Consider the following 24048-nt stretch of genomic DNA (forward strand, 5'->3'; position numbering starts at 1 on the left):
AGCCAGAACATAGTAAACCCGAAGTAGTGATCTACCTGGTGGCAGGGCTGTCTTAATGAATGGGCACACTTGGGCACTGCCCAGGGGCCCCAGCTGCATAGGGGGCCCATTATCAGAGCATGGAAAAGGTGGGGGGGGGCGGGTGCTGTGTTGGGTGAATGCACTGGCTTTTGGCTACCCGGACCATTTTACTTTGACAGGAGTAGCTGCAATGTCACTCCTGTCAGAAGGAGCAGCGGCTGGCTTCTGCTTGAGAGAGGATTCAGCTTTCTCCTCATCCTGTAGGGGGCGGAAGAAAGCAGGCACTGAGACTGAGAACTCACCTCATTCTCAGCACGTGACAGAGGAAGAAAGAGCTGCCTTCATTGTAGGTGGGAACAGCATTTGTGATCTGTGAGTACAAAGGAGGGCACAACTCTGATGTATGGGGACACTGTGATGGGGGAAACTGATGAATATGGGCACAGTGATAGGGAAACATGATGTAAGGGGGTACTGATGCAGACTGGTAGAGGCCCCAGCGAATTACTTTGCCCAGGGGACCATGATGCTATTAAGATGACACTGCCTGGTGGTACAGTGCGACAGATGTATGTAGAACTCAGGACTGGCATGCAACCCCTTTGAAAAACCTGCAGCAGATAAAACAATTTGCATAAACAGTATGGGCTAGATTCAGAAAGAATTTACGTTGGCGTATCTATTGATACGCTGCGTAAATTCAAAGCTGCGCCGGCGTATCTTCTTTCTGTATTCAGAAAGCAAGATACGCCGAAATTAGGCTAAGATCCGACTGGCGTAAGTCTCTTAAGCTGTCGTATCTTAGTTGCATATTTACGCTGGCCGCTAGGTGGCGCTTCCGTCGATTTCGGCGTAGAATATGCAAATGAGCTGGATACGCCGATTCAGAAACGTACGTGTGCCCGGCAGATTTTTTTTACGTCGTTTGCATAAGGCTTTTTCCGGCGTAACGTTGCTCCTGCTATATGAGGCATAGCCAATGTTAAGTATGGACGTCGTTCCCGCGTCGAATTTTGAAAATTTTACGTTGTTTGCGTAAGTCGTTCGCGAATAGGGCTGTACTTAAGTTACGTTCACGTCTAAAGCATTGACGATTTGCGGCGTAATTTCGAGCATGCGAACGCCGAACGCCGCATGCGCCTTTCGTAAAAAAACTTCAAATACGTGGGGTCACACTAAATTTGAATAAAACACGCCCACATCATCCACATTTGAATTAGGCGGGCTTACGCCGGACCTCATACGCAACGCCGCCGTAACTTATGGCACAAGTTCTTTATGAATACGGAACTTGCGCCCTAAGTTATGGCGGCGTAACGTATCTGAGATAGGTTATGCCAGCAGAAAAATACGCCGGGCTATCTGAATCTAGCCCTATGCATTTAATTGCATTTAGCAGTTAGCCTGGAGCTTTATTTTAACAAACAACCAATAGGAATAACAGGACTAGAATTAATATTTAATCAGTTTTTGGAGAAGTTTTGATCAGTTAGCTGTTGGTCGGTAGACAAGAGTTACCACACTTTAAGAAGCTGGTCAGACAGGCTGTCTCTTGGTCAGCTTGGACATAAACTCAAACAATCCCAACCCACTGCAAATATATAATTATCCGAGAGTGCCTCCTGTTTAATAGACTATAGCTGCTCATAAAAACAGATTGTTATCACACAGTAACTTTCCACATTGTACATTTCCATGTTAACTAATAGAAGTCAAATGTTACTTTTTTTTTCTATTATGTTAGCGCTCCGAATCGGTTCTTTTCTACTCCAAATCCCATGTTTTGCCTTTCAATGCGAGTGAGGAACTTTTACAATGGGCAGAGCAAAAATACGGGGAAGTCTCCCTCTTCGCTGAGCTGAAAGATGAATCAAACATTTTTCTGAAGATAGAGAAAAGTAAGTGATAGAGAAAATCATATCCTATATGGCGAGTGGGTAAGGCGTTATAACATGTAGAGGCGTTCCCATCTTATCTCTGCTTTACAAAGAGTAAACAATATTTTATCTGTGCTGTATTTAGGCTCCACTACACTTTATTATATGATGTGTTCAAAGAACGCTGTTACATTTACCCTACAGGGCAGCCATAGTCTGCCAATGACATGGGTATAGTGACCCTGTACCTAGCATACAATATTCAGACAGATCCAGACTGTAAAAGAAAATTTTGAAAATGTTATCTGGCAGGTGACAATTCCGAACTCTCGTGTGATGCTATAGATGCTGTTGGTGTCCAATACTTAGGCCCCGTACACACGAGGAGACATGTCCGGTGAAAACGGTCGGTGGACCGTTTTCTTCGGACATGTCTCCTGGGAGCTTTTGGTCTGATGTGTGTACATGTGTGTCGACCAAAATCCCCGCGGACAGAGAACGCGGTGACGTAGAAGACACTGACGTTCTCAAACACGGAAGTGCAATGCTTCCATGCATGCGTCGAATCAATTCGACGCATGCGCGGGATTTCGGGACGCTGGTTACACGTCATAACCAGCGGACATGTCCGATTAGGTGTACTAACCATCGGACATGTCCGACGGACATGTTTCCAGCGGACAAGTTTCTTAGCTTGCTAAGAAACTTTTGTCCGCTGGAAACCTGTCCGCTAGGCCGTACACACGGTCGGACATATCTGCGGAAACTGGCCCGCGGACCAGTTTCAACAGACATGTTCGACCGTGTGTACAAGGCCTTACAGTTGTAGGATACACAGCGACAGGTAGGACATGTCCTCTAAAAGTTTATAGCTAGAAAGTAAGACATGTGAATGGATTTGGGAGTGGTCAACACTGCTGTTTGCCTAGACCAGCCATCCGCAACCAGGGTTCCATAGAAACCCCAGAGTTTCTCCAGAAATTGCAAGGTGTTCTGTTAGCTGTGGATGACTGACCTCTTATCTGATGGTGCTTGTAAAGTTCCGGGTCTAATGCCATTTGGCAGAGCCAGCGACATGACATTAAAAGGTGTGTAAGGAGGGCATTCTGACCACCACTGTCAGGGGGCATTCTTCACACTGACAATCAATATAAGGTGCAGTTTCCCTATGATTTATTTTTCTTCTCTTATGCCGCGTACACACGATCGGAAGTTCTGACAAGAAAGACGTGGAAAAATCTCTAAAAGGCATCAAATTACAGATTAGACATTCTTATAACATGTCAAAAAAAGTTAGATTTTATTTCCATCATTTACACTTTCAAAATTAGAGAAAACAAAAAAAATGGCGTCTGCAAAATTTTGGGCACCCTGCAGAATTTATGGCATGTACTTCCCCCTTTTGCAATGCTGATACCTGCCAGTGTCATGGATTGACATTGTCATGTCAATCTCAAAGGTTTTAAATGCCCAGACTCATCTGACCTTGCCCCAACAATCAGCACCATGGGTTCTTCTAAGCAGTTGTCTAGAAAACTGAAACTGAAAATAGTTGACGCTCACAAAGCTGGAGAAGGCTATAAGAAGATAGCTAAGTGTTTTCAGATGTCAATATCCTCTGTTAGGAATGTAATTAAGAAATGGCAGTCATCAGGAACAGTGGAAGTTAAAGCAAGATCTGGAAGACCAAGAAAAATATTAGACAGAACAGCTCGCAGGATTGTGAGAAAAGCAAGGCATCAAATTAGCTGCCCGCTACATACACTTTCCTATACACAAAGTTTATACCAGAGGAAGGAAAAAAATAAAAATAAAGCATGATCCAATTTTCTCCAGCAGAGGAACAAATTCCTTCCTGACCTCTGCAATTCTCCCTGGACCAACTTTATCTATAAATATTAGTACCCATTTATATTTTGTGCTATTAGGAAAGAATCCAGGCCTTTTTAAAACAATCTACTGCACTGGACAGAACCAGCTCTTGAAGGAGTCTATTCCGCATTTTCACAGCTCTTACTGTGAAGAAGCCATATTTTACATGGAGAGTGAGTGAGGGAAAATATCACCAAGGGGAAAGAATTTTTTTTTAATCTTATGTTTTCTAGCACAGCCTTTCTTAGTCGTTTTACCCAGAGGAACCCTTAAAATAAATTCCGGGTTTGGGTATCATTGGGTAAAAGGATTTCATCAATGGTCAATGAGAAAATGCCCTGTACATTGGTGGTCCAAATACCAAAAGATCATCAGTATCATGCTGCTGACTCAGCCACATCATAAGATGTCTATTCCAAGCTCTGTGGAAACCCTAGGGTTGCACAGAACCCTGGTTGAGAATGGTGGTTGTAGTACAATGAAGAAAGGTTAGAACCTCTGTCAGAATTTTATTGCCGAGGACCTACTGGAGGTAGCACCAAGCTGTTTTTGAAGTTCTATAATGTTTATTGATCACAATGTTTTTTGAAGAGAAAAAAAATTAAATAAATCAAGAGTCAATGCATTGCAGCAGGTTTCAGGTGGCGCAAATTATCAGGGTGACAGCGTAACAAAGAATTTACAAAGCCATTCAAAGAGACTCTTTCACTAACTTAAAACACTGCAGGTAAGAGAAACCCATGTTTCTTTAATTTTTACATGTAGGGTTTTTCTATCAATCAATTTTTTTTTTCACTTCACTTGCAATATACTTTTGAACTTACTAGAAAATATGACCACTCCAGGAAGAGTCAATTTCATAGCTCAGTCCCTTCCCTCTTTGCATGTCATAGCCATTTCCTTTTGTGGGAGTGTCTAATCCAGTCTCTCTCAACCTTTTCAACACAGAAACAACTTTCCAGTCTCAGGGAACTCCTGCTAAAAATGGCTTTATCTACAACTCATGATACATTAGTGTGATGGTCAGTGGGAATAATGCTCCTGATGCCTCATACACACGACCGGTTTTCCCATCGGGGAAAACTGCCATGACAACTTTTGGCTGGGAAAACCGACCGTGTGTAAGCTTTATAGCAGTTTTCCCGGAGGGAAAAATGAGAACATGTTTTCTTGTTTCCCGCCGGGATTCCCAGCGTTTTTTAAGCCGCCAGTTTTTCTATGGGGAAAGCCTGCGGTGGAGCATACACACGGCCCCAAAGCTCTCATGGCAGTTTTCCTGCCAGGAAAACCGGCCATGTGTAGGGGGAAAAAGCTACCGAGCAGATTCTCAGTTTTCCCGATCGTGTGTACAAGGCATAACACTTGGTCATTGAGAAGAATTACCCCTTACAGATAGCTAAAAAGATCAATAGTGTTAGTTAGAACTTAGCTGAGAGGCAGAAATTGCTCAATGCTCATGGAACCCCTAGCCTAAGGTGACCAGATTTTTTAAATGAAATCCGGAGACGTATTTTTTTTTTTACTAGTAATGGTGGCATTTAGGGACTCTCTCTGCCCATCGCCGCCCGCCTCACAGTCTGTCAAGTCCTTCTCTTCAGGCCCCGGCTACTACTGCGTGGCGAGTGGAGGAAGATCACTCCACCAGGGAATGCAAGGAGATGAGCAGGCAGACGGCTGGCCGGGACTTGCACCAAGGCAGAAGAACATGATGCATGATGCATGCCCATCCAGCTCCGCTGGATGGGCATGCACCCAAAACTGAAGAAATATTCCCTCTTCTATCCTTCTGTCTTTACAAATTGCCCCAGCCCCTGTTCAAATCCAGTCCTTAATCCGGGGACTGTCCCCGGAAACCCTACCCTAGCCACCTTTGGAGGATCCCCAGGTTTCTATGGGATTCTGGTATATAAACCCTGGTCTAATCGCTCTCTGTTCTGACCCAGGTCCTCAGCCTCTTTGTTCACCTCTTTATATAACCTTTTGTGTAACAGCACCCAGTATCCAAGCTTTGGCGGTCTACACAAAGGTGGACTTTACAGTTACATAAGATGCATAAATAAACTAAATACAAATGTTTTGCATGATGTAGATTATTTTGTTGAAATTAATGGTCTGGCGAGAGTATTAATTTAAGAAGGGTTTTTATATAATATTTTTAAAGTTTTGGCTGGAATTGTGTTTTAATATAGAGATTTTTATTCCTCACAGGTAAAACTGAACCCGGGTCTTGTGTTCCTCAAGCAAATTACAACTTTGGGGATAGGCTTCGAGTAGAAAGTGAAAGTAAAGACATAGAGAGCTGTAGTTATAAAGCTTCAGCACCAGGCTCAAAGACTGAAAGAAATGTCTACATTGTAGAAGTGACCCACACTGAGCCTACATCAAGGTATGGGTAACCTTTAATCTTTTATTGTCGTCTGTGAACCGAAATTTTAATTTTTTTGTTTAACTTGAATTTCCAAAAACGTGAGTCATTGTCCTGGAACATGAATATACAGTAGACTAGGAGCTCACACCAGGAGTTACAACGTGCAGAGCAGTCTGATGGGATCACTGCAGTGCCGATACACCAAACTCTGCACATCACACTGTTCACTTTTATTTAAAGAAACTTTATTAAAATTTCACACAAACATTTTTATTATGTTCAACTGGCCATCGCGGTGGATTACCTAGCACTGTGCTGCACTGAAAAAGTACCGCTCACACACCACCCCAATGCAGTGTTGTGAACCGGGCACACATGGCATTTTGTCTTGTCTTGTGGTGGGACTGCACTGAAATACCCACCCAATGCAGTCTCACCGTAACGTAGCAATGTAAATATAGGATGACAAATGCAAAAACAATAGGAAAAAAACTGCCGTGAATGTTTAATGAATGTCAAATGAATTAAAAAATTGCATACAAATTTTATTGGTGCAACTATTAATAGATGGCAGCACTATTAATAGATGGCATCACAGATGTCCCAGTGGCTGGAAAGTGGCAGTGTTAATATGCAAGCTGAAGGCTGTTATTTATGTCAGAGGAGCTTCTAGTCTGTATGTGGTCCCTATGTCAGAGGTAACATTGGTGACATGATAAGGAACCAAACTGATCAGCAGTGGGGATTGAGAGCCAGAAGTCACGTAATGTGTAGGCCAGGGATCGACAAATCCCGGGCGCCAGGTCGCCATGGCGACTAGAAATAGTGTCCTGGCGACTTGGCTTGGAAGGTGGGCAAAAAAAAAAAAAAAATATATATATATATATTTTTTTTTGGTGAGCTGGTTCCATCTGGTGGTGAGCCGTTGGTATTACAAGTTATTACCACCAGATGTGAGCTGGCGCCATCTGGTGGTGGCCGTTGGTATTACAAGTTAAGCATTACAAGTTAAACAGCAATTCTAATGTCATTTTTCACAATTTTCACTGCCATCTTCTTCCCTCTAATTAGAACCCCCAAACATTATATATATTTTTTATCCTAACACCCTAGAGAATAAAATGGCGATTGTTGCAATACTTTCTGTCACGCCGTATTTGCGCAGCGGTCTTACAAGCGCACTTTTTTGGGAAAAAATTACACTTTTTTTTAATTAAAAAATAAGACAACAGTAAAGTTATCCCCATTTTTTTTAATATTATGAAAGATAATGTTACGCCGAGTAAATTCATACCCAACATGTCACGCTTCAAAATTGCGTTTGAACACCGTTTACATATGCGGGCGCTGCTCACGTATGTGTTTGCTTCTGCGCGCAAGCTCGTCGGGACGGGGTGCGTTTTCTGGCTCCTAACTTTTTTAGCTGGCTCCTAGATTCCGAACAAATTTGTCAACCCCTGGTGTAGGCTATGTGCTCTCAATGAGGAAGCAGGAAGAGGTCATCTGACTTTGGAGCAATAGGAAGGGGTTAAGGGACATCTGATCTGAAATAAATATGTACGCTGCCACTGCTGACCCTATTCGGAAAGCTCTGTTTTCTTGGCTGATAGGATGGCTTTAAACCATTTTTTCATTATTATTATTTTTATTGAATTTTTATTAAACCATTTAATTTAAACCCCAAACTTTTCTCAGACTCGGAAATTCTATGTAAAAAATGGTTAATCCCAAGATTTACTCAAGGTAATAATTTTTACATACAATACCAAGCCCAAGAAATGCTTGAGTTTACACCCAATGATGTTTCGGACAAAATCCAATCCTCTCTCTGTCTGATGATCCTGGAAGCACTCTGCTTTGCACACTTCCTGGTTCACAGTCACACTATAGAACAAACTTATCACACTTCCACTGTGCCACAATTACTGTATTAGTCCAGATTACAACAGTTGAAGGTATCCTAAAATACAGGCACATTAAAAACCACAGATCAAATGATTGCATTCATTTGCTGTAAATCCAATTAAAGGTCTACATGAAGACAAAAACAAAGGGAAAAACAAATATGTAAATATTGCTGTCTGGCGTGTTGCTGTGTTAGTACATACCGCCACTGATGTGTTTCAGGCCCAGGCCCCTTCATAAGAGTCTGATGATGATGACTTTACATAACAAAAAAATATAGAACAGTAGTCACAGGGTTACAGGCCACAGAAAAAAAATGGCAGGAAAACTCAACTATAATTGCATTATTAAAAAAGAAAGACAGAAACTCAGCCAACAATGATTATATTTTCAGACAGGGGTCATGTTTCCTGCACTGTCCACAGTAGGAGCTAACCAATAATACTCAATTCCTCTCACCCTGTTTTCCAGTCACAAAACAATAGACATTCACACCACAACTGTCAATGGACCATGTGTCAAGCCACCCATGTTATTCCTGCTGAGTGACCCTGACTACGAATGGAATATGCCAGCCACGGTCGATTTCGGTATACAGGTAAGCCAATAGTCATATGTCTTCATGTAAACACTAAGTTTAGACTTGTGTCAAAATTTGGATTGCTTTTCAGAGATGTTTGACAGGCAGAGGGGAGGCAACATGCAATATGCAGTTGCTGGGAGTTTGGCGTGTGGCCCCATTTGTTTAAATATATCACATTCAGCTAAACTACTGGCTGCCGAGTGTGACAGAGAGGAACATTTTTGTCCATGGCATGTGAACAACACAGTTTCTGTTGTACAGTATGTGTGCAGGGAATAAAAGCCTGAAAGGGTAAATTAACACAGTCATCACATCTAAGGACTTGGATTTAGATACTCAACCTTGATAAATTAGTGTAGCACCCTCTACCTAGGTAGGTGCTAGAGGTGAGATTTTTTTGAGAGAGCAGGTAAATTTAGGCAGGCCTGTTTGTTTTGATTTGTGTAGGCTGGGAGTGGCTCAGGGTAGGCTGGTGACTCACAGGGAGCATCATCTTTTGGCTACCTCCCTCTGGCTTCTAGAGGATTCTAGAAGAGAGTAGGGAAAGAAAGGTGGAGCAGTCTGAAGGGTGTTCTAAAGAGCCCTGACCAATCCACAACTGGGGATAGGCAGGGGACAGGCCTCCTTAAATACCCATGGTCAGACCAGCTGGAGAGTTTGGATGGAGAGTTTGGGTGGAAGAACTGGGAGATGGAGTGCAAGCTGTCAGGGCCTTTGAGGGAACTCCCCATCCTGGGGAAGGTGACCCTGGGCCTTGAGCTTGGGAGTGGAAGAGACCCTCATACAAACCACAGGGGTGTTCTGACCAGGAGCAGGAGAGGACAGTGGATGGTACTGCCAGGCAAAGTCTTCAGGAGGGATCCACCAGGTGTCGGTGTGTGGCGAGCACATTCGGGAGAGCTGTGGGGGGGGGGGGGCATGCCAGAGCGGACTGGGAGTGTGCAGTCTCAGATGAATGTAGAACCAGCGGTAGAGACTGTGATGTCATGGGCGGTAGAGTTGGGCAGCTGTAGCCAGGAGGGCTGGCAGCAGGGTTGACCAAGACATTGTGCTGCCTGGGTCCAAGAATGGAATGCTGCCCCCTCCCACAAAAAAAATCGCACCCAATAGACATTTATCAAGAAGTCAGATTTACATGCAACAGCACCTTGTCTATATGATGGGGCACTGTGATTGCACTAATGGGGCACTGATGGCACACAGGATCGTGCCAGCTTACACTACTGCTGTGTTCCTCTCTCCTCTCCTCACACAACCGGAGCGTGAGCTAAACCGACAAAGATGTTGGTTTGATGACAAATGATCTCTCCGTCATTGGCCCTTTACCCCGATCCTTGATGTGGGCCCAGCCATCACATACACTTCCGAGAGGTGCGAGACTGGGAGGTCTCCCACAACTAGCCGGCAGCGCTGTAGCCATCAATCGGCTATAGCGCGGTCGGCAAGTGGGAGGGACTTTCCCTAAGCTGAGTAAACATACATAGAGCAACCAATTAAGTCAGCCTGGCACTCACATAACCTAGATTTACTATTAACATAGAACTCACCAGCAGGCAAAGTGGTACCTGAGTCTCTTATTTCGTCGTGCAGCACTGGTGTTGTCGGTGATGAGCGGGTACTTGTGCTGTGAGTACCATAGTTAAGTGTACATAGAGGTTCTAATTGAACATATATTGATCCAATTATTCATCTTTGGGCATCCCATAAACCCCTTACTCATCCAAATTCAAATCCCCTCAATAAAACAACAAAAAACAAGTGTGTTCATTGTCCTAAGAGTGGCTGAGAGGTGAAAGATGAGCTGGGCAGGGTAACAGGGGAACCACTACTGAAGGACTTTTCAAGTGGTACACTTTGTATTTTTTTTTTTTTTCAAAAGACCTCTGAATAGGTTTTAGTCCTTACTTACTTTTTTTCCCCCCCAAGGCATCTGGAAAAATTAAAGTACCAGGTATGGTGTTACCTACTACCCTGCAGGAGACATATAATAAAAATGGGGAGACACATAATAAAATTGTGGAGAAAGCCGAAAATATGAGCCCGGATACCATAACGCTAATACGTGTTGCTGATGCCAGATCTATAAGCATATCTATGTCATGTGGTGAGTTCTGACAAGTCCATCTGTATAAACTATATGTATTTAAAGGCAATGTGCAATGGTTTTGTATACATTTTATTATAGTCAGGGCAAAGAAAAAAATATTATACAAATTTTTTTCAGGTAACTAAAATATTGCAAATTTCGCATTCTCATTGTTAAAAAAAAAAAAGAAGAAGAAGAAAATCCTGTTGTTCACATAGCTCAGTAGCTAAAACACACACACACACACGCACACACACACACACACACACGCAAAGTCAGAACGGCAACTCTGCCTCTTTACTTCCTTTAGCAGGCTTCATAGAGATTTCAGCTTCTGCTGTGCTGTTCCCTTACAGAATCCATACTACTCTGTGAATGCACTGTATTGGTTTTGGTGCTACTTATTTTTAAAACAGATTTTTTTTTAGAATTGCCATAAAAAACAGCTATAGAACATTGACCTAAAAATGCATATATACAGCTAAAATTTAATTGACCAGAAAACCAATATAGTCAGTGCTGTGACAAGGCCTCTTAGCATGCAAAGCAAAAAGGCAAAAGTGCACCCCCCCCCCCCCCCTGAGCTGTAAACACCTTCCGCAGCAAAGGTTGCAGGCCTTGCCTTTTTTGCACCCCTCTCTGCTGCAGTAACGCTTCCATCTACTCCATGGCCTGGGCCTGGCTCTGATTATTTAGAACATTTACATACAAGACTTGTGTCATAGTCGATTTTTGCCTTTTGGCACACTTCCCTATTTTGTGAGATGAGAAAGAAGGGCATTTACTGGCATAAAGTATGTAGCCTCAGTTCACTGGACCATGAAGTTTTAATTCACATACGCACACAAAAATTATAATTAAAACCAAAAGTGCCATATTTTATACTCTATATTTTGAAATAGTATTTTTTTGGGGTATTTTGAAGCCCATCTGTGGGCACCAGAAATGGACCAATATCATGGAACCTCATTAAAGCGGAGGTTCACCCTAAAAACATGTATATAACATTACATTCTGCATACTTCCAACATTTACAGTATGCTGTTTTTTTTTTTTTTTGCTGTACATACCGTATTATTGCTATTTTCCACCCGGCTTACGGGTGCTCACTCCCACGGGAGTAGGCGTTCCTATGCAGAGGCGCAGTGTCATGTGGGACTTCGCCCAGATGATTGACGTCTTGAGAAAAACTTCCCCCCGGCAGATAAGGTGCGTCACGAGTTTCCGAAAGTAGCCGAACTGCGATTCGGCTCTATACGGCGCTATACGGCGCCTGCGCACCAACTAGGAGCCGTGTAGAGCTGACGGCGCAGTTCGGCTACTTTCGGAAACTCGTGACGCGCCTTATCCGCCAGGGGGAAGTTTTTCTCAAGATGTCAATCATCTGGGCAAAGTCCCACATGACACCGCGCCTCTGCATAGGAACGCCTACTCCCGCGGGAGTGAGCACCCGGAAGCCGGTGGAAAATAGCAATAATACGGTATGTACAGCAAAAAAAAAAACAGCATACTGTAAATGTTGGAAGTATGCAGAATGTAATGTTATATACTGTATTTGCTGGCGTATAAGACTACCTTTTACACTTAAAAAAAATGTCCAAAAAGCAGGGGTCGTCTTATACGCCGGGTCAGCTGCTCGGATGCCTGCTGGATGTGCGGTAATACTGTATGTAGCTTCGGCTACATACAGTATATACCGCTCATAGCCCTAACTAACTTAGGGCTTTAAATTGCTTGGAATTGTGCAAAGGTCAGGCTCTCGTTATATACAAGGTGTCTATAATAAAAAGGCATACAAAGTTAAGAGCAGGTCATTCTGTACTTTAAAGGGGGGGTTTGAGTTTGAACTCCCACAGAAGCTGTGAGTAAAATGGTGCTTAAAGATTTGATTGTCCAGATCTACCCTAATAGATTCCAGAATTGCCCCAGATGCCACTCCCCCCCATGGCATATTATGCATATGATCTGGACCTGTCCCTCAGTGATGACATTTTGGGCAGCGGTCTTCGAACGTATCAATATCCGTCTCCCCAGGTGTCGCCTGACTTTGCCCTGTTGGGGATCCATGAGGATGACCAAAGTCCTAGATACACTAAGTTGCTCATCTCTTTTTTGTTGTATTATGCCAAGAAGGAAATTCTAAAGAAATGGGCTTCCTCCTCTCCCCCAAAGGTGGAATCATGGGACTCCTCCATAAATGCGGTATTACCGATGTATAAGTTGACCTTCACCAATAGGGGGTGCCCTAAGACATTTGACCGGATCTGGCTACCTTGGACCCAACAGTTCTAATCACTCTGTAGGAAATAGATCTAGGGCACTCTCCCCGGATACTGGGATGTAAACATCTGCCTTTCCCACCCCGATATGTAGACAGGGTGGGTGGGGATGCAACTTCCTGGGTTCCCTAGTTGATTGTGGGTATGGCTGGGAACATGGTATATTCTATCGTGCATGTATACTAATGTCGAGTATTGTTTTCCTGCTTTGTTTTCTTTTCCTCTGCCTCTTATTGGATTACTCCTGGAGGAGTTATAGTCTGTTATTTGTTATGTGATGTCTTCTCAATAAAGACCAACCTTGTTTGTTAAAAAGATTTGATTGTCTCCCTTCTTATATGACAGTAAACCAACCAACAACTCCAAGTGCGGACACACCTGCAAATCAGTGTTTCACGAGGCAGTTGGTGTGCACAGATGAATACTTGGTCATCAAACTGGAAAAGAACCCAGAGGTAAGGCCTGCTAAAGATCAGACTTGCTGTCCAGTGGAGAACTGAAAACCTTTGGCCTGTTAGTCAAACACATTCAAGTGAGCGTCTCGTGATAGGGACAATTTTTAATGGGCAGCTTGTTGGCTTAATGATTAGCACTGGGGTAGTTTGATCAAGTCCCACTCCTGGTGAATGTTTTCCCTGTGCTTGCGTGGGTTTCCTCCCGTGCTCCAAAGATATCCTGTGTATGTTCTACTACATTTGTCTAAGATGGCCTCCTCACACTCTGCCCCAACAGCAGATAAAGAGAGTCCTCAGGGGGAAAAGCTCTATAGTGTAAATCCAAGTGGCTTTGGCATTTATTAAAAAATATTTTTAAAGTTCAACAACTGAACAAATAAAAAATTCCGAACAAGCAATCAGAAAGCGCGGTATGGGCAGCTAGAGCTGGCGTGTAAACCCGACGCGTTTCGTCTGAAAAATACATCAACTGGGGTACACATCAGCCTGCTACCCCCCCACACTTATATAAGAAGAAAGATTGGAACAAAATTGGTGTACAGTCTGCACGTGTGTCTCACTGCAAATCGTACTTCGGGATTGTACCGTCATGTTTAGAAGTCTAATGACGTGCTGCGTTGGTCATATGTGCATGTCAACCAATTTTTTAGTTTAGCCGAAAAGAAAAAAATGTATCTATACCTGTGTCGTCCTTGTTTGGACTACGCAGCATTGTAAACCCCACCTCCATTACAATGACAAATCAAAACTTTGAATCCACAACACGTGACTTCCGAGGTATCCCGCGGTGTAAGCTGGGACGCGTAGTCCCAGTATATGCCATACAGGCTAAAAATCACGGAACTCTACCATCCAGCATGCTGACGTAGATCATACGTTCCGCGTTCACCGTCAGTCACAGGAGTGAAGGGAGCAAAGCATGATGGGGCTCGTGGTTCCCTGGTATGCCGAACGGCTAAAAAACCCGGAACCAAGTCCACAAGCCTCGTGACACAAGTCACAATGTAATGCTCTACATGATGAAGTGATTGTCATGATATGGAAGAATTACATATTACAGTTACATGTTAAAAATTTGATCATCCAAAACATAACCGGGACTGTGTGCCCCACACATGCAAACTGTACATCGGCATGAACATACACATCAGTGCAATATACAAAAATAGTCAGAGGATAATCAAGGATCCCAACAGATACATAATAATACTTATATTATAATACCATATATGAAATAAAGCATTATGAGTATAGATCTTTTACAGTGTTATGAATAATAAAAATAAATGATACACCTAATTATAAAATATTATCTAATAGGCACAACTACCACCCTATAGAAAAAAGGGGAGGATCTAAAGTTGAAATAATCCCCACAATATATATCCTAATGTAAAGGACAATGAACCCACTCTAAATCCTAATGGGATAATATTCTAGTCTAAATCTCAAATCAAGATGCTAAGGGGGAAAACAGATCACTCAAATGAAAAATATCAAGGAACAAATGAAGGACGGGTATTAAGCTTGGTTGATGAAAGCATTAATATCCCAATCTATATGGCCATGGAGCCTATAGCTTTTGAGCTGATAAATCCAGTCGTTTTCTAACCTGGAGACCCCCTTAAGGCATGATTCGCCCCTCCAATTTGGGACAAACTTGTCTATAATTTGAACAAATTATCCCATGTAGAGCATTACATCGTGACTTGTGTCACGAGGCTGGTGGACTTGGTTCTGTTTTTTTAGCCGTTCGGCATACCAAGGAACTACAAACCCCAGCATGCTTTGCTCCCTTCACTCCTGTGACTGACGGTGAACGTGGAACGTATGATCTACGTCAGCACACTGGATAGTAGAGTTCCGGGATTTTTAGCCTGTATGGCACATACCGGGACTACATGTCCACATTGGAGGGTAAAGCCATGTACACACGATCGGATATCTGATTTTTTTCGGCGGATATCCGATGAAGCTGACTTTCATCAGTTTTACCTACACACCATCGGTCAAAAATCCGACTGTGTCCAAACGCGGTGACGTAAAACACTATGACGTGCTGAGAAAAATTAAGCTTAATGCTTCTGAGCATGCATTGACTTGATTTTGAGCATGTGTGGATTTTTGACGGATGGACTTCCACACAGACGATCGTTTTTTTCTATCGTTTTTTTATCCATAGGAAAAATATTAAACATGTTCTATTTTTTTTAACCGATGGAAAACAAACTGATGGGGCCCACACACGATTGGTTTTACCAATGAAAACAGTCTGTTTTCATCGGACAACCCGATCGTGTGTACAGGGCTTTAGAGTATTCACTTCTCTCCCTACTGCCCAAAGGTGAAGGCACTCCCGGGTGATATTTCCAGCTACATACCACTTCTGCCTTAAAGACTGTTTGAATCATTCATTATCGTAGTGTGTTAATCTTAGTGTGTTGCGTCTGCTTCTATTTGGATGTCCATTGATGAACTTTTTGTTACAGAATTTTGGGATCTTTTAGTCCTAATATTTATTTAGAAAATTATTTTCAGTTCTTTTATATTACAGTGGGACATTTCATTGCACAATTTATGGTCACATATTTTTTATGTATACATTGCACATATCCAATATGGTCTCTGATCCTTCATGACATCTGGCTATAGGATATATTAAATTTATATTAAGGCTCACGTCACTTTGTGTTACTGCTTGGTGTTAACACCATTTATATTTTTTCACGTTGTATTATATATAGGGCTAACACCTTATTTTGCTCACTAATACATATATTTTTGATGTGGGTCAGTCCATTTCTCTCATATATAGTGCTACACTTTATAATTTCTATAGTGAATAATCTAGCCTAGTGAGAGAGACTGGGATCTTAGTGGGCTGAAGAACTACAAGAAGTGATTGTAGTGGAAGTGAAGGAACTGTTACACTTTGTGTTAGAAACTGATAAAGACTTTTCCATAGGAGACAGCATTCCTACACATGCAGATGTGGTGTCTTGTTGGATACCTTTCCCTGCATGGCTGTCTAACTATAGAAATCTCAGTCTGACAATTAAAGTTGCAACGGCTTAAGGGTGTCCTGGCCCTAATCCTCTCTCCCAAAGTTCTGTTTAAGAGATATAAAATCTCTTTGCATTCAAGAAGTGTCTGGCACCCATGAATCTAACTGTCTTACAACCCACTCTGTATGGAAGGGTGCCAGCAGTTCTTGGCTCTGAATGTTCTCAAACATGTTTTCTCGATCAATTGGCCACTGATTAGTGAATTTTGAAAACTTTTGCACAATATTCAAATTTTTCGAGTTTCACCTGTAGGTCATGGAACTCAACCACGACCCCCCAAAACCCCTCCCCCACACACACCCTCCAAATCACATCAAATAGTGGGTGTGGTCAGATTTCACAAACAGTAGGAGGGTCTTAAAGGGGCATTACATACCAGGATTGCATTACATACAGAGTGCAGAGTTCAGGGGGTTACACACAGAGTGCAGAGCTGTCACTTGTAAACACAGAAACCAGACTTCTGTGTTTACAAGTGATTGTGGTGAGCAGGCACCAAAGGGTCTGAGCCAGAGGTGGTTGAACTGAGTTCTACCAACTTCCACCTGGAAAAAAAAACCCTGTTTGTGTGTCGCCCTTTGTGCTGGGAGCGCGCCGGATGGAGAATGGGCCTCTGGCTCTAATCATGTGGCATGTAAAAACATCCCAAAAAACCTGCATGCATCCCAGCATGCAAAGTAGTGGGGGGGGGGGCCTTATGGACAGGTCGCTCCTTGTCCCGCAGTCTTCTGGGACCTGTGATGTGTCCCAGAAGGCTGCGGGGCGAAGGAGGGGGAGCCAAACTTATGCACAGATCACCGCTGTGATCTGACTGCAAGTGGGAACGGGTACCTGTCAAAACCAAAATGTAGCAAATGTGGCAGTGGAAGGGGGGGATGCAAACAAGTGGAAATTCCCTTTCTGGGTGGAGATTAGGCTTATACTAACATCATATGATATAAGTTTTGTTCAGGGGAAGTGAAGCTCAAAAAAAGTTCATGTTTTTGTTTTCTAGTCTAATTGTCCGCTTCCAGCACCTGAGAATGTGCACCTCCAGGACCCCAAATGTACTGCTAAGCTGGAAGAGAACTCACTTGTGCTGGTTGCTTCAAGAAACGAATGTATGTCTACTTACAGGGATGGTTATATAGCGAACTCGGTAAGTAAATTGGGGAGCTATAAAGGGAAAAGTATAGTGTATGTTTCGTGTGCACGTTATGATTAGAGGGTTTACCCAAAGTCTATATAAACGCTAACAATACATTTCTATTTGGTCTTTTAAATATGCCATTAAAAGGGTTTTTATTATATCTATTTCACAAGAGCAAAACAAAGCTGTTCAACCAACCAGAAATGGAACAAATAACTTCCTGTGCCCTCTGCCTTTGGACTGTTATCAGCTGGGATTGTTATCACCGTGGACTACAAAATAGCTGCCCTGTTATAAAGAAGAGAGGGGGTGATATGTAGTCCTAACACACTTCCTGTCCTGGGGTGACAGTGCTGCTCAGTATAGTTGTCACTAGGGTTGCACCAATACCGATACTGGTATCAGTGCCGATTACTAACCATTTTCACGAGTATCGGTACTCGTAAAAATGGTCCGATGCCGAAACCTGATACTGGAAGGGACGTCAGCTTGACCGCCTCCTCCTCCTCTCTGGCCGGTGCCATCCCCGCCCCCTCTTCCCAGTGGTGTCGCTAGGGGCAGGCCCGCCCGGTGGGCCAAGCTGCCTATCCTAGCAGCCCAACAGCCTTGACTCTCAGCCACACAGAGCGCTGGATCCGGGGTCTCCCTGGCTGGATACTGAGGCAGCGAACAGGAGGGGCTCTGTATGTACAGGTACTGCGGTATCCTGTTGCACTGAGCAGCGGGTTCTCTCCCTCCTCCATGTGCTGTACGGCCAGCTCCTCTCAGGAGACAGAAGATGCGCCCTGCTCTCCATGGCTGGAACTATGGGGTTTCTCCCCAGATTTCAGTTCTGGCCCCCCATCATGGACATTGTAGCCACTGAGCTTCTCCCTAATCCACACATAACATGTAATAACTGCTAGACAGTAAAAGCTGCGTGACAGCACAAGACACTTGGGGCTGGGACAAGAGGGGGAAGACAGGAGAAGTGTTTGCGGCAGAGAGAAGAGAGCCAGGAGGAGGTGCTGGCTCTCTCCCATCCTGTTAGTGGAGCACTCCTCCATAGAGTACCATGCCTGTAGTCTCTGACGGTCTCCTGAACCATGCTGCAGTCTCTGAAGGTCTCCTGTACCATGCTGCAGTCTCTGAAGGTCTCCTGTACCATGCTGCAGTCTCTGATGGTTTCCTGAACAATCCTGCAATCTCTGATGGTCTCCTGTACCATGCCTGCAGTCCGGCAGTCTCCTGTACCATGCCTGCAGTCTCTGATGGTCTCCTGTACCATGCTGCAGTCTCTGACATTCTCCTGTACCATGCCTGCAGTCTCTGCTGGTCTTCTGTACCATGCCTGCAGTCTGACAGTCTCCTGTACCATGCTGCAGTCTCTGACGGTCTCCGGTACCATGCCTGCAGTCTCTGACGGTCTCCGGTACCATGCCTGCAGTCTCTGACGGTCTCTTGTACTATGCCTGCAGTCACTTCTGCCTGTTGCCTCCTTCTTCCCTCCACCGGCTGTCACCTCTGCCCCGACTACTCCCAATAACCCTCCTATCCCCATCCTTTCCCCCCCCGTGCGATCACAGCCTTTTCCATCCCAACTCTCCCATCCCACAATCCACATTTCACCCCACCAACTACCTTGCCCTCACTTACCCCATCACACTCTGCCCTCACCCAACTCCCTAACAACACCCCACCTCCCAAACCACCCCTCTACCTACTCTTCCTAGGCGATAGGTATCAGTGATTGGTATCGACAACTACCTGAAAAAAAGTATCGGTCCTTGTACTCTGTGTTTAAAAAAACGGTATCGGTGCAAACTTGTCACCCTAATACAGGAAGTGTGTTAATAGCAGGATTACCAGATTTCCTTTATTACCAGGTAAAGGGGGGAAAAAAGTAAAAAAAAAAGTGTTCTTGGGTTTATATACACTAAGTAGTATTGAATGTGCCCTTTATATTTTATATAAATTGCAGATCACTGCTCCATAAGTGTGGTGGCTGCATTCGTTCTCTTTTTTCAAGCTTTTGCTCTATTTTTTCACCTGGTGATCTGGCCAGTAGCTCACCTCCTGTATTAGAGTTCCCCCACTCTAGATGAAGGAGGGACAGAGACACTTTTAGACAGTGTAGCGCTACCCCCTCAGGAGCCGCTGGTTAGATTTGGGATTGGCATAATCATTTTACCTCTGTGATGTGTCTAGGGGTAATGACGATGATGAGAGCAATGACGGAATGTCCAGACGATTGGTTGACGTTTTCTGTGCTTTTATTTCGGGTCAAACATGACCAACAGTCAACATGAGGTAGATAGGATAGGTTGGTGAAAAGGAGAGAACTTTGCAGATTCAGGCTATGGACAAGAGAAGCAGTCCCGCCTCCAATGATTATTCTTGCTTCGTCGCCACTCCAGCCAGAGTGGGCATAGTGCCCCCGGATTAGTAAAGAGCCTCTGCCACCGGCCCAGTTCTCAAGAACATGGATAGTAGAGCGAATCCTTTCAGTCAATAATTTGCCTGAATCTCCCTTATTTGGGGATACAGACTGACAGTTTGCAGCACACAACCTGCCAGTGTACGGTCACCCAGATCCCCGATGGTTGTGTCTGAGTCCTATTGGATCACCTGCCTCCGGGGTCACCTCAGACCGACTCCCCACAGAACAGCACAACTCACTTGGGATCCTCCTAATAAGAGGTGGGAGACCCAGTAAGTCACTGGGGCCCCAAGGCAGCATCAGCTGCTCCGAGCCAGGAGAGCCCAAAGTCAGGAACTCCACGCAGCACGCGCGCCCCGGCCTGGCAGGCCATATCGCCGGGGCGCGCGATGTGCGCACACCCTAAATGTGGAACCAGGAACCCGCGAAGAACCCCAAAATATGGCGTCTGCCACAGAAATACCCTCCCCCAGCATGCCCCACGAGGGAAACAACTCTCCGATTGGCTGCTGGGAAAAAGGCACCTCTGTCTGGACCCCTCTGGCACCACCTGCCATCCAGAGATGGAACTACGTCTCTGGAGCACAGAGTGATCCACAGGACAGTTCAGGGCTGGCAACAGCCGAATTTAAACAAATCAAACTGGATAAGAGCAAATAACTCTCTCATCACTAAATTTGACATAGCACCTGTACTTAAAAGTACACAGGCGCTACAACAGCAACCATATTAATCTGGGAGGAGGGGCGTTTTAGATGTACTATCAGATTTAAATACACAAACAAATTGAAGCTAAACTCCAGTTAACAATTTTTTTGTTTCAATCGTTTTTATTCATTATTTTTAGTAAATCAAAGAAAAAAAGATTGTTTGATAGAGCAGCCAACAATCCTTGCACGCTCCAACCAAGGAGACATACAAGAGGGGACCATGCAGATTCTGATGTAAAGGAGGAATCTAAAAAACTCTGATGTAAGGGGAACTCTGAGGACTCTTGTGTAAGAGGGGGGAAGGCTCTGGTGACCAGAGACCCCCTAACATCAGAGCTCCCCTTTACATCACAGTCTGCAGTGTTCTCCTTTACAGCAAAGTCCTCATCATTCCCCTTTACACATATAAATCAATTTGCACTACAAGTGCACTGAAAGTACAGTCGCTGTAGATCTGAGGGGGAAGATCTGAAATGAGGGGAAACACTACTGATTTTATCATCCAATCATGTGCAAGATAAAATGCTGTTTTGTATTTTCCTTGCATGTCCCTCTCAGATCTACAGCAACTGCACTTCACAGTGCATTTGTAGTGCAAAGTGATTTTGCCTTTATTAAATAACCCCCATTGTATCATAACAGTATTTACAATAACTACATATACTGTATAACTCTGTATTTGACTATTTCTGTTTTACCTTTCTCCTGTTTCAGCTGACTATAAAAGGCATGCAGGATCGTGAGGTATGTGACCATGCATTTTATAAAACTTGTCTACATTCGAATTAGTACCTTTGATTTGATCAGCTTTGAAACATATTTTTAGTTTTATTATGGAATGTATATATATATATATATATATATATATATATATATATATATATATATATATATATATATATATATATATATATATATATACACATACATACATACATACATACACACACATATACTGAAAATGAATACCAATATATATATATATATATATATATATATATATATAGACGTGTATATATATATATATATATATATATATATATATATATATATATATACATATACACAGTATATATATATATATATACTGTATATACATATTGGTAACAAGTGGTAATATTTACTTACAATTCACCACAATGTCATATACGGTACTCTGGGCCTCAGTTGTGAGTCAGATAAAAAACCTCTCCTGAGCTGCTCCACTTTTCCCACTTTATCCTGCTAGCAAGGACCCAGTTCTGATTCTAATGCCGCGTACACACGATCGGAATTTCCGATAAGAAAACCGTGGATTATTTTCTGACTGGATGTTGGCTCAAACTTGTGTTGCATACACACGGTCACACAAATTTTGTCTGAAATTCCGAACGTTAAGAATGCGGTGACGTACAACACTACGACGAGCCTAGAAAAATTAAGTTTAATGATTCTGAGCATGCGTAGGATTTTTGTGCGTCGACAAGAACTTTTCCCGTCGGAAAATTTGAGAACCAGCTCTCAAATTTTTGCTGCTGGAATTCCGACAGAAAACGTCAGATGGAGCCTACACACGTTCGGAATTTCCGACCAAAAGCTCACATCAAACTTTTCTTGTCAGAAATTCCGATCGTGTGTACGGGGCATAATTCTTGCTCCATTGATTGCCACTTCTGTCTCTTCTCTTTCACTGTAACATACAGAATGTTCAAAAACAAAACACTATTACAATGTAGATGGGTCTGCATTACAATATATATATATTGTGTCTAGGTCCAATCATCTGTCTCTAACAGCAGATAACTGCTGGATTTGTGGATACTTGCGGGCAGACGCTTACAGCGGGGCAGATGCAGAGCTCCTTTCAACACGACATTCAGTTATATGGGTTGAATGGCCACCATTGATCATAACACCTGAGATCTCGGCTGCTAGTATCCAATAGAACAAAAAAATGAAAGCTGCGTAAAAATCTATAATAATGCAATTACATTAAAATGTGTATATGTGTACATACACAAAAAATGTAGAAGAAACTGTCTCCTGTCTCTTTCTCTATGCTTAAGTGCAGTGGCGGCTGGTGCTCAAAATTTTTGGGGGGGGGCGCAAACTTAAAAAAAAATTGCAGCCTCACTGTGCCCATCAAATGCAGCCACTGTGCCATCAATTGTCACCACTGTGCCATTCCATCAAACGCAGCCACTGTGCCATCAATTGTCACCACTGTGCCATGCCATCAAACGCTGCCACTGTGCCATCAATTCGCACCACTGTGCCATGCCATTAAACGCAGCCACTGTGCCATGCCATCAAACGCAGCCACTGTGCCATCAATTGTCACCACTGTGCCATGCCATCAAATGCAGCCATTGTACCATGCCATCAAACACAGCCACTGTGCCATCAATTGTCACCACTGTGCCCTTTAATTGTCCCCACTGTGCCCATTGTCCCCACTGTGCCTATTGTCACCACTGTTGATGTCACTGTGCCCTTTAATTGTCACCACTGTGCCCTTTAATGCCCACTGTGCCCATTGATGTCACTGACTGTGCCCTTCGTTGTCGCTGTGCCCATTCATGCCGCTGTGCCAATTGTCCCCACTGTGCCTATTGTCGCCACTGTGCCCATTGATGTCGCCGCTGTGCCCTGTAAAGTGCCCCTTTCCCCCCCCCCGCCCGGCACTTACCTTTACTGGAGTCAGCCATCCACGTCCCTCTATGTCTTCTACCGCCCTCGATGACTGACAGGCGTCTCAGCCAATCAGGTTACCGGTAGCCAGAATCGGCCAACCTGATTGGCTGAGACGCCTGTCAGTCTTATCCAAGGAGCGCATCCCTAGTGCGTTCCTTGTATAAGCTTCCGGGACCCAAGGGCTGTAATCGGAAAGCCTATCAGAGCCGTTGGCTCTGATAGGCACTTCCGTACAGCCAACCAGCTGCCGTTATTCAGATGGCCGGACATGAGCGCCGACCATCTTAATAGAACAGCGGCAGCGGCGATAATAACATAGATTTGTGCAATGCATGAATCTATGTTATTAGACTCAGTGGCGGTGAGAGCCAGAAGGGGCGGCGCTCTAGCGCTCTCTATGGACGAACCGCCACTGCTTAAGTGAAAGATCACTATAACCATGTGTCATACAAATGAATGTGAAAATACAACCTTAAAAATTGCTAAACAAATTATCTCAGTTAATATTGTGTGAAGGTGATTATAAAAAAGCGGGCTAATTGCCCTTGAGCAATGTGAAACAACACTAAAATGTCTACAACAAAAACAAAGTTCCAAAGAGGGGGT

At 43.7% G+C, this 24048-nt stretch overlaps 1 protein-coding gene across 1 annotated transcript in view; it reads left to right on the forward strand.

The window, feature by feature from the left end:
• ENG (endoglin) overlaps positions 1-24048 on the forward strand; it is a 93902-nt gene that overhangs the window by 43757 nt on the left and 26097 nt on the right. Inside the window, exons 4-10 of the mRNA XM_040324756.1 lie at positions 1766-1919; positions 5979-6156; positions 8515-8641; positions 10553-10730; positions 13337-13446; positions 17506-17649; positions 21484-21513. Coding sequence (XP_040180690.1) covers positions 1766-1919; positions 5979-6156; positions 8515-8641; positions 10553-10730; positions 13337-13446; positions 17506-17649; positions 21484-21513 — 921 coding nt within the window. The remainder of the gene's footprint in view (positions 1-1765; positions 1920-5978; positions 6157-8514; positions 8642-10552; positions 10731-13336; positions 13447-17505; positions 17650-21483; positions 21514-24048) is intronic.

Source organism: Rana temporaria, chromosome 9 (assembly GCF_905171775.1).
Source record: "Rana temporaria chromosome 9, aRanTem1.1, whole genome shotgun sequence".
NCBI classification, from domain to species: domain Eukaryota; kingdom Metazoa; phylum Chordata; class Amphibia; order Anura; family Ranidae; genus Rana; species Rana temporaria.